Genomic DNA, 12005 nt, shown 5'->3' with positions numbered 1-12005 from the left:
GACTGGTCAGGAATTGTGTGTTTCACACACCAATACACATACTGCACACACACATTTATCCACATATCTAAATGAGGACATTTTTATATTGTTTATGGAAAAAAATAATTTTTTTAAAGGGAAGAATTAGTTATTGAAAAACAACAGTGTAGAGGTTTTTAAGGTTACAAAAATAATGTTTCAAATAAATAGATGCTGTTTATTTAAACATACTCTCGTGTAATAGTTCTACTAAAATAATAAAAAGTATTAAGAAGCCTTAGTGAGTATAAGATACATTCCTGGAGATCGACAATTATATACCCTGAGCTACGTATGGCTGCATTTTGTCTTTAAAATGAACCCTACAGGGTGGTATGACGCCATGCCTTTTTGCGCTAGCAGCTGACTGGTAAGCAGGTAAGACAAAAACAGAAGCAAAAAAAATTAAATAAACAAGTAAATAACAGGGTGAGAATGTGGTAAAATGTGAAATTGTGGTAAAAATCAGGCAACAGCTTTTCTTTTCAACACTGTTCTTTTGGTTTAAGGAAGAGGGAGTCAGTCAGTCAGTCAGTCAGTGGACAGCGGCCTCTGGTGGATTTATGCCAGAACATCAAGCATGAGTGGCACTCGTGAGAGAAATTTGAGATCTGAAAAACGTAGCTCCTGGGACGTAATTGGAGCTCTCCAGAAATGTATATAGGGGTACATAATCAGAATGAGCCTGGGTTGGTAGATAAGGCTTTATTCAAAAACAATATTTTTGCAGTGTATAATGTTAGGGCTGCATAATATTGGAAAAATCAGGCTTTATTTATATTTTTTATTTTCTTGTGATTCTGTATATATATATATATATATATATATATATATATATATATATATATATATATATATATATATATATATATATATATATATATATATATATATAATTTATTTAAAAAATATTTCCCAAGTGATATTTAACAGATCAGTAGTTTCTATAATATTTTTTCTTCTGTGGTAAGTCGTTTTTATTTTAGTTTGGCTGAAATCAAATGATTTATCTTTTAATAACTAATTGAGGGACAATATTGTTAGAATCTTGAGAATTATTTATTTACAGAACAAACCACTGTTTTTCAATAACTTTCCTAATAATCCTAACTTACCTATTTAACATAATATTCTAGTAATTCTTTAAATTGCATTTTAAGCTACATTATCTTGCAAAACAGCCAGTAAATAATATGTCATCATGGTAAGTACAAAATTAATTAGAAATTAGTTTTTACTTCACACGTATCACCTGAATAGTTCTATTTGACCACATAAATATGTCTGGGATATTTATTCAACAGTTTGACATCGTAAGTGTGTAAATAAAATGTAAAAACCACATAGTGTCTCATCCTTTTGTGCTGTCTTATGACGTATGAATGACTTATGCTGTCAAACTGTTGTATAAATGCAATATTACACTTAGCACTGCTTATCATTGCGATATGGCTGTATATCAGCACTGCTGTGATTAAATCACATAATGCTAATATGCAGTCATATTGCTATGAATCTCGTGTGATATTGCAAATATAACTTACATATTAATTAATATTAAGGGCTGTTTAAATAAGTAAGTATTGACATATATCGACACTACAGTACATGTGGTCATCCCTAGTTTTGGGCAAGTGTGAGTTTTGTAAACCTGCTAGACTTGCTTAAACCAGCCAATACAGTTAATAACCGCATAAAGCTAAAACCATATTAGATGTTAATTAGTTCCTGATGTCATCTAAATCAGCATATAAATGTAATCCTCTGTTAATAATTGATCATTTATTCAGAACAGTGTTTTATACAAATATACTGAATCTCAAATGCACACATAATTGGAATGTACATACACACACACACACACGCTCACACACCTGTGTCCTCCTGCTTCTGCAAATGCTGGATTCCGCTCTGCTGTTCTCAACGGCACACATTCTTACGTACCTGCTCAAGGTTACAGAATGACTCAGCAGACGGAAGAATCTGGGCCTCTTCACTGGTGACCCAGCATTCTTACAGCACCCCGTCCCCAAACGCTGATCACTCGCTCTGGGTGTGGTCTCTGATGACCATGTGATCTGCAGGGATCATGTGACCTCTCTGTGACACGGTTTGCTTTTTAGACTCCATCCAAACCCGCTTTACGGTTATATCTGGTAAACTGAATTGAAGGTCAACGAAGGTTTTGGAAGTTGAAATGCTATTTAAAAATGCATATAGAAGTATTGGGTTTTAGCTTATGAAATTGATCTGACAAGAGCTACTAGATATAAAAGCAAGGAAATGTGCTTCTTTTGTGCACCATCATTTCTTTGTGCAAATTATGTTGTTTTACACAAACACGCATTTAAAATAAATGATAATAATTATTTTTCCAATAATAGATTTGGTAAAAACATGCACCTGCTTTCCATATTAACTGAAATATATGTAAATGGCACATACAGGTCAATGTTTGCTTTACTAATATTATTGAGAAGTTGAACATTACATAATCTGTTCTAAAACATATGTCTTACAAAAAGCTAACACGTATTCTAATATCATATATAAATCATATAAATAAATGATGAGGCTATTTATTATAAAATGAAATGTAATATTTATTATTTATTAGAAGTGAAAAATCATACTTTAATAATAATATTAATAATATCAATGATGATATTATTATTATTATTATTATTATTATTAAGCAGGATATCGTTTATTTATTTTTATTTCTTTAAAGTCTACTTTTACAATTTGACACATGTAAACCACTGCAGAAAGTTCTAATCAGCAGGCCCATGTCATATACAGTACAGATCTTTAATAAATGACCCACTATAAATTGAAAGAATTAACGTATGCTTTTTGTTCTCACAAGCTTTTTCATAAATTCTGCTTTTAAATAATAGGTCACCTATAGCTTTCAACATGAGGCTGTGTTCAAAATGACATGTTCAAAGTGCACTGCGAAGGGAGCACAATTGTAAACATGAAGAAACTGAACTGTAAAAATAGTTTGAAAGCAAATTACACCTAAGAAAGATGACCTTAATGCTTTTTTATTTTTAATAATTCCAACTTTGAATGTTCGATTGTTCTAAATGAATAGGGCATAGGGGGATAAGTGGGAATAGAACACAGCCAGGAACTATGTTTCTAACTACAGCTCCAGAAGTGTAGTTGCGAGTGCTCAAGTTTGCGACGCAGTTTGCGAATGTTCGTTGGAGCGACGGATTTGGGAAACGGCAAATCAAAACTTTGTTTGTAACGACGGAACTTGCGACCTTAGTTGGCTAACGATGGTTTTGGGAAACGCATCCCTGGCATGTAACGCACGTTTTCAAAACAGAATATTTTTAGCATTGGTTTTTAGATAAACAAGGATGTTCACTTAGCATGTTTCTTAAATATCTGCAAACATAGAGTCAAAAACACATACAGCACCTTTAAGTTAAAAAAAATTTAACCACCAAAAACTATATATATATATATATATATATATATATATATATATATATAGTGATTTTTATCAGATTCCCCATAGAACTTTAATATTAATTATTTAATGAATATTTTGAATGATATTTTTTGATATTTTACCTCTTTTAGAAATTGTATTTGTTTTGTCATATTTCTTTCACTTTAATTTTAGCATTTCCATTCGTTGTTCAACAATTTTATTCTATGTCATAGTTGTTTTTAGCATTAATTTCTAATTAATTTCTCTGTCTGAAAGTGTTAGTAACTTTAGCACATCAACTTCAATTTGAAATGTAACTTATTTTATGTTAATTTGTATTATTTTTATATGAGAGTGTGTTTAACTAAAATTAATTTTACAACTTCTCCATTAAATTGTAACTACATTTAATTACATGTTGTAGTTAGGGTTAGGTTTAGGTCGGGGTTAATTACTAATAATAAATTGTTATTTCCATCGCAACCTTATGTCATATCTGTAATGGATATTGTAAATAAAGCGTATTTCTATATGTCTGTATCTTATATATTACGTTATTGACATATAAGGTGATGTATAGTTTCACATCAATACTCACAACTTTAATCATATTTTAGAATGCCTGTGGAGAATTTCAGTGGCTAAACAAACACTTCCAAAACTCTTTTCTCATCATTCAGGTGAGAAGTATTTGAAACCCAAAACCTCCTGCGTAAAGTCTGAAAGCAAACCCAAGAGAGGGTCTCACATCATCTCTGATTGTGATATAAGCCACTATGTTTCCATCAGAATGAATCAAAGTACATTAAAAAACGGTAAACCTTGCCTTGCTAAGAACTGTTGGTAAAGGGTTTGTTTTCTAATGGAAACATTGACTGTGTTGCTGGTCCTTGTGAGGTTTTTTCAGCTGATCTGGAGTGAACGTGATAAGATGTGATGTCCATTATCATCGCCACAGCTGTTTCCTTGTACACTGTAAACCGTGTGTGTGCGTGTGTGTTTGTCTGATAGTGTAATGTGCAGTGAATTTGTGCCTATAGTGACTATTAGATAGTGGAGTGGATCAATGGCGTGTTTGACGAGATGTCTGTATATCGGTGAAAATGAAAGATAGTACAGGTCACATTTCACTCCAAAAATCCAATATGTTGCACATAGTGTTAGTGTATATGTAATAAATAATCACAGTAAGCAACTATATTAGGTCTATATATGTATAATAATCCATTATACCAATTTTTTTTGTATATTTTGCGATTATTAAAAGTTGCTAATGGGAAAGTATAAGGTGTTTAAATTGACAATTAAAGGGCTAGTTCACCCAGAACTGAAAATTCTGTCATCATTTCCTCATCCTTCACTTGCCACAAACGTGTTTGAGTTTTTTTCTTCTGCTGAACACACAAAGAAGATATTTAAAAAAATGTTGTAAACCGGTAACGATAGTGTTTCCATAGTGCTTGATTTTTTTCTACTATGGATTTCAATAGTTACCGGTTTCTAACATGCTTCAAAATATCTTCAGATGAAAGAAAGTCATTAATATTTGGAGCCACTTAAGGGAGAGTAAATAGCATTTAACCCTTGGATGAAATTATGCTTTTTGGCACTTTTAATATGCCTTTTGAATTATAATATATAATTATGTAATTAATATATAATTATATATATATATATATATATATATATATATATATATATATATATATATATATATATATATATATATATATATATATATATAGTTAAAAAATAATAATTTTAAGCGAAAGCGAGGCTGCGGTGGAAAGAAACCTGGAAGTATCGCCTGAAGTCATACAGGAACGGCGTCTGCGATGACTTTTTGTTGTGTACCTTGCTGTATGTCTTATCAGGGACATCAGACCTCATTTTCAGCTAAGTTAAGTGAAATGGCACTAGTTAGCTGTTAGATGTTTTCTTTTCCAAACACACGTTTTAGATGCTTTTTATCAAACTCAAGTTAATAAACTGACTCTTTTGCTATATTAGACTTGTCACGATACGAAATTTTGGTACTGAATTATATAAATAACGTGAATTTACCGCTAACATTTAAGTGCTGTTGAGTGCCTTCTTAATCAGTGCTGATTTGCAATAGTGTTCACCAGTGCTCAACAGAAATGACTGTGATTGGCCGTGAAGGTCATCACTGCACTTCACCACTATTAACCAAGTGCAAACACAGAGGAGTGATCTGCTGAAAACGCTCCAGTGTCTGTGTATCTGTGTATGCATTTGGTGAAGAGCGGTGAACTGATGACCTTCACGACCAATCACAGTCACTTCTTTTGAGAGCTGGTGAACATGTCAGCGCTGTTTAAGAACACGCTCAAATGTTAGCAGGATATGGACATCTTTAAAGGTTTAGTAGCGTGACAACACTATTACAGACAACACAAGTGGACTGCCTAATTTTTTCACTCACCAGGTCTTTGTTCTTGGTGCGGTTCGCTTTTACACTGCAAAGTTTCTAAACGGACCAAAAGATCTAAAACAAGTCACGTGTGAGTAAACTCTCCTCACGTTGGTCAGAGTGTCAGGGTTTATTTTGCAGAGTCCCGCTCAGCTGTCAGAAAAGATGGTGGTTTGGTGGTGTTTGACAAGGTGCACGCGATGTGTCTGAAGAGCGAGGAGAGATGCCGTGGGGAGGGGTGAGAAGGGTGCGCAACGTAATTGAGGACTGGGAGGGAGAAGCGCGATTACCGGGAGATTTTCACTCATTTGCGGGTATCCGGGAGACTCCCGAAACTTCCCGCCCTACTCATAATTCTCTCTTTATAAAGCCGTATGGCGAGGCAGTGGCGCAGTAGGTAGTGCTGTCGCCTCACAGCATGAAGGTCGCTGGTTCGAACCTCGGCTCAGTTGACCTTTCTGTGTGGAGTTTGCATGTTCTCCCTGCGTTCGCGTGGGTTTCCACAAAAAACAGGTGAATTGGGTAGGCTAAATTGTCCGTAGTGTATGAGTGTGTGTGTAAATGTGTGTTTGGATGTTTCCCAGAGATGGGTTGCGGCCGAAAGGGCATCCGCTGAGTAAAAATTTGCTGAATAAGTTGGCGGTTCATTCCGCTGTGGCGACCCCGGATTAATAAAGGGACTAAGCCGACAAGAAAATGTATGAATGAATAAAGCCGTATGCCTATTACATATCCATAAAACACTGTGATATAACCGCGCTCGGATCGTATCGCTTTCTCACTGCAATCGATCCACTCCAGAGTTCGTTACAATCGAGCCGAGACCACCTCATTCAAGCGATCTTGGAGCGATTGATTTGGCGGGGATCCTAGCACGGTTGCTGGTTTCACATATGCCAAACAAACTGCGCTGACTGGGCAAACGAGAACTTAACTGAATGATATTAAAGTGATGTTTTCACCGTTTCTGTACTTTGAAATCGTGGCAACAGCTGGAAGTCTGTAGTCCACAGCATGTTGATGTTACAGTGCTGTTCCTATACTCACGGCTTTCTTCCCACCGCAGCCTTACTTTCATTTTTAAAATAGCATCCACCTGAAATAAGCGTACAGGTACCGGTTTCTAACATTCTTAAATATAACTTCTTTTGAGATCGACAGATGAAAGAAAAACATACAGTAAATGTTCATAAGTATTTGGAGAGTAATTACCGAGTAAATTTTTACTTTTTGGTGAACTGTCCCTTTAAAAAAATGACTTTTAAAATGCCTTTCAATTTATATATATATATATATATATATATATATATATATATATATATATATACATTTGTTACTCTGAATGTCATTTAATTTTTTGTTTTAAGTATTACACTTGTAATACATTGTTTTAGCGAATGATCATTTAAATAAATATTGGAATTTTATTTTCACAAATCTCCAAATAATTTTGAAGTGAAATATGGCTATGACATCTCTATATATAGTGTATCCCTAAATCAATACCTTTGTGACTCTATGAGAACAATCTATGGAATAACACACTCATCTGTCTAACAGTATGTCAATTCATAGTCTATTTGTTTCCAGTTTTGCCTATGAATAATTATCGCTCTCTCTCTCAAAGCCATCCGTGGCTTCTCTCCACAGCACAAGATCACCAGTTTCGAGGAAGCGAAGGGTCTGGACCGCATAAACGAGCGCATGCCTCCTCGCCGGGACGTGGTCAACAGCGTGGGCCTGTCGATGGGCAAGATGAACATGGCCGAATCAAACGGCACGGATGACAACAGCAATATCCAGTGATCGATTCCCTCCCCATATCCCTTCGCTCGCCCCATTGCTCCTTCTCCAAATCATGCATTTCTCCCCTCTATCCCCTCATTTTCACTGCTACCGTCTATGTAGCAGATGGATTATGTGATATATTTTAGACCGAACTCCCTGCTTGACGTTCAGCGGCCTCAACAACACCCAAGAAGGCCACGCGGGAAGGAGATCATGCTCGACTTTTGCATGACGGGACGTGTAGTTTTACGGATATGGGGCTATGTACACGGAGAAGAGGGCATTTCCTGTTCCTTTGTCAGAAGAGATGTTTATTTATGCGTGTTTGCACTTCCGCGTGCGTGTCTGTGTGTGTGCGTGTGCGCGTATGTGATATATAATTATATGACGATAAGTAGGTTTTCACAAATGCTTATTTCGTTTAATTTTTTGGTTCGTTTGTTTTTTGGCCTGCTGTGGAACGTGAAACACAAAGCTGACGCTCTATTTATTTAAAAAAAAAAAAAGCGTAAGAGAAGCGTATGTTTGCATTTGTTTGTGCGCGAGGAGCTTATAATCGTTACTTTTACACTTCTATGTTTTGCTACTAGTAATCACTACTATATCTACGGAATAATTAATAACTACACGAAATAACTTAACCCAGGAGAGATTTGGAGTCGGCGCGAAGCCCCTCATGCTGTGTGCTTGTTGTACGAATCTAACGTTGTCAATTCGTGACTCTACAGCGCCCCCTGTGGTGATCCAAGAGAAGCGTTCAGTCAGCTGTATGTGTGCGCATGTGTGAATGTGAGAGAAACAGTCAGGTGATTTGATCTGAGGGGTAGCGTCGGGCCGTGGTGGGTGGTTTCAAACAGGTACTTGTGCACTAGTAAGAACGGATTTCCGGCTGCGCATAATTCATGGGAGTTTATTTTGTATATAAATGGCGTATATTTTTAAGGAACGTTTTTGTTATCGCTTATTTTCACGTTCTTTTTATTTTGTATTAAAGCTATTAATTTATTGTTTGTTCGTTTTATTTTATTTCGTTCGTTTACATCGCTGTACAGTTAATTAAGCTCCAATGAGGTGTTTGTTTATCGATGTACAGAAGTTATCCAGTAGTGTGAAGGAACATATAATTCTGTGAAAAAGACATCCGGGCTGCCTAAAGCATGACTGCATGGTTATTTCAAATGTAAAAATACGAATATGGACACACCTTAACGTGTCTCACATTTTTAAGGAGAAGTATATATTCCGATCATTATTCTAAACAATATTCTGGTTATTTATGATTATGATTATTCTTATGATTATTATTAAGAGTTCTGCTGGTTTATTCCACACTTTGCCTCATTCTCGTTTCGGTTGCTCATTGTGCTTTACTTTATGAATAATGGAAAAACGTTCATGAGTTATTTGTGATTCTATATCTTGTATTTTTCTCTGGAGCTTCATTCTGAGCATCATGATTTCCTGACCTACAGTACGGACAGTGTGAGCATGCCCTATGGGACAAATCTCTTTTTTTACTCTTGAATAAAATATGCATGAACCTTTTGTATTTTTCTCTTTTATACAACTTGCATTTCCACACGTACTACATTTTTTTGACTACAAGCACTAAATCGTTCAATAAATTAGCATGCTGTTCCATTACAATAAAATTAAACAATCAAATCAAATATTCATGAATTTCATGAAAACGTGTCCAAGGCACTGCATTTAAAAATATATATTTATACATGTAGCTAAAAATTTGCGATTTGATAGACACATAAAATGTGTTCGGGCTAAGCACAGACACCTGCATACACACCTATTGCTTTTTCTTTTTCCGCTGTTGAAGTTTGTGCCATCCCTATAGAGCAGTGGTTCTCAAACTGTGGTACGTGTACCACTAGTGGTACGCGGGCTTCCTTCTAGTGGTACACGGAGGAATGCAATATGGCATGTACATGCTACATATATTTCAAAATTTATCAAAAATGATGTATATAGTATGTCATATATGACATATAGCTTATATTTCTGAGGTCATTTGCCACATTTTTTAACTGTGCAGAGTTGTAGCTGCTTTACTGGGCCTACTACACTACTGTATTTCAATACTGCTCATTTTGGTGATACTTGGAGAGACAATTTTTTTCTGAGGTGGTACTTAATGAAAAAAATTTGAGAACCACTGCTATAGAGGAATTAGCAACCTACGTCACACGTGACGTCACATGGGTTCCCGGTTGCAAAAAGAGACCGGTTGCAATAGCAAATGTGTCGTGTTGTGCGGTAGGATGCCAAAATCGAAAGTCCAAAAATAGAAAACTTAACTTTTACCGTATACCACACTGCTTTTAATGCCAACCGCAGACGTCTTTGGCTAAAAGGTAGCTAAATGGAGTGAGGACCTAATTAAAAATGCTCGACTCTGCAGTTCTCATTTTATATCAGGTAAGTTCATGCTATGCAGAATCATTCACATTGTTCGTTTTTGATTGCAGCAATGATTTCAGCAAAAACAGTTAAATATGGTTAATTATACTACAGACACTGAATGCTGAGAATGAAACGTGAAAGTGTAAGTTTACATACCCTGCCGTACAGGTGCAGTTTGCTGTCAGAATGCAGTTGTTTTGCTTGTTGATGATTACCCAGGCCTTGTACAGCTCTGTCTTCTATCCTTGTCTTTGGCTAGGCAGATCCTCGGTCTTTAGCACTACATAGTTTTAAATCTGGTAACCATGGAACAATATATCTTGCACATGACCACACAGAACAACATTGTTGCCATCCAAAGACTTGTAGGCTTTTGACTTCTAAAACTCTTGTACAATCACGGAGTTTCAATGAGATAGTTTTATATTTTGGGTTGGATGCTTGGCCATTTCGTTGGGAGGGTGCTATCACAAATGGACATGTCAGAGAAAAGCCGCTCACTTTAACATTGATTTTGCAGAATAACTGTGCTATCTGTGTTATCACTAGGTGGCAAGATATTTTAATACGCTGAAAGCATTATGTAAATTCTATATATATATATATATATATATATATATATATATATATATATATATGTAATCAATATAACCTATTTCTAAGACAACAACAAACTCTGTACCTCATCGGATGTCAATCCCTCGCTGTAAATCTTTCTGCGACCTTGCTGCGCGCACATCCTAAACGTTTACCAACATGGTATTTTGTCTATAGAGCCATGTGGTAAAACGTATCCCAGATAGCGTACAAATTTGGCCCTGGTGGTCTTCTTTCAGCCCAGACAAAATGAATGTTAGCCTGAAGTGGCCCACCTGTACAATGGCAAAAGGGGGCCACAGATTCCCATTCACATTGGCCATTTAAGGCAAAGATTGTAATATTAGTCTGAACCTGTGGTCCATTGGGAAAATGGTAAATTTAGCCCAAATGACAAAGAACAAATGTGTCCGTGTTTTTCAGTGCCCTTATATTCTCTCTCCCCAAGAAGATATAAAGCATACACTGAAATGATGAAGAGTAGGCATACAGGTCCTGTGAAATTAAAATAAAGCTTTTAAGATGTTAGTTATCAGTATGTTATATTTTTAAGTAAATCTATAAGTGGTAACACTTTATTTTGATGGTCCATTTGAGTATTTAGACTGTCTGCTTTATATCTGCTGATACAGCTGCTAAACAGACATTTAACTGACATGTCAGTTTAAGTTGACATGAAAGTACATCAACTTACATTAACCCTATAACCCCAATCTAACAATGTACTTATAAACTAAAGTTGACATGTTGATGCAATGTAACTCAACAAACGGACCATAAAAATAAAGTGTGAGCCAATAAGCTAGTGTACATGGAAAAATGAAGTGAAAAAAAAAACATAATAAGATTTTTTTTTTTACAACATTTCAGTATATAGAAATATATTAATGCTACATTTGGATGTCATTCAACTCTGCGCAAAACATCTAAACTCACGTCAGCTGCTTTCTGTTCCTTTTGAAAAATAGATTTTGCTGACAGACACTGATTTCATATGATTGACAACAACCCTATTATATAAAAAAACTTATGTAAGAATTTGGTATAAAAGATAGGCTACATTTTAATAAGGTTAGGAAAATATCCTTTATTTTTAAGTCCTATGTATGTATATAAAAGAGAAAGGAAATTAAATCAAAACTCAAAACCCTTTGACCGCATTTAACTTCCTTCCTCATTTAAAGAGCACATTATGCATTAGTTATGTATTTTTATGGCAAAAATTATCTGTGAAGGTAGAAGATTTGCATTGATTTGTGAATGAAAGCACCCAAACAGATATTTCTGTTAGCGTAC

General features: G+C 35.3%; 1 protein-coding gene across 8 annotated transcripts in view; it reads left to right on the top strand.

Moving 5' to 3' along the window:
- The window catches only part of ppp3cb (protein phosphatase 3, catalytic subunit, beta isozyme), a 103381-nt gene extending 94142 nt beyond the window's left edge, over nt 1-9239 (top strand). For 7 of the 8 annotated variants that reach the window (XM_087280495.1, XM_087280491.1, XM_087280492.1 and 4 more), the window contains one exon: nt 7534-9239. In XM_087280495.1, the coding sequence (XP_087136621.1) occupies nt 7534-7712 (179 nt within the window). In that variant the 3' untranslated portion in view covers nt 7713-9239. 8 annotated transcript variants of the gene reach the window in all.
- The last annotated feature ends 2766 nt before the right edge of the window (nt 9240-12005 follow it).

The sequence above is a fragment of the Danio rerio genome, chromosome 14 (assembly GCF_052040795.2).
Source record: "Danio rerio strain M-AB ecotype USA chromosome 14, GRCz13ab, whole genome shotgun sequence".
Lineage (NCBI taxonomy): Eukaryota > Metazoa > Chordata > Actinopteri > Cypriniformes > Danionidae > Danio > Danio rerio.
This window is presented reverse-complemented; position numbering and strand designations above follow the sequence as displayed.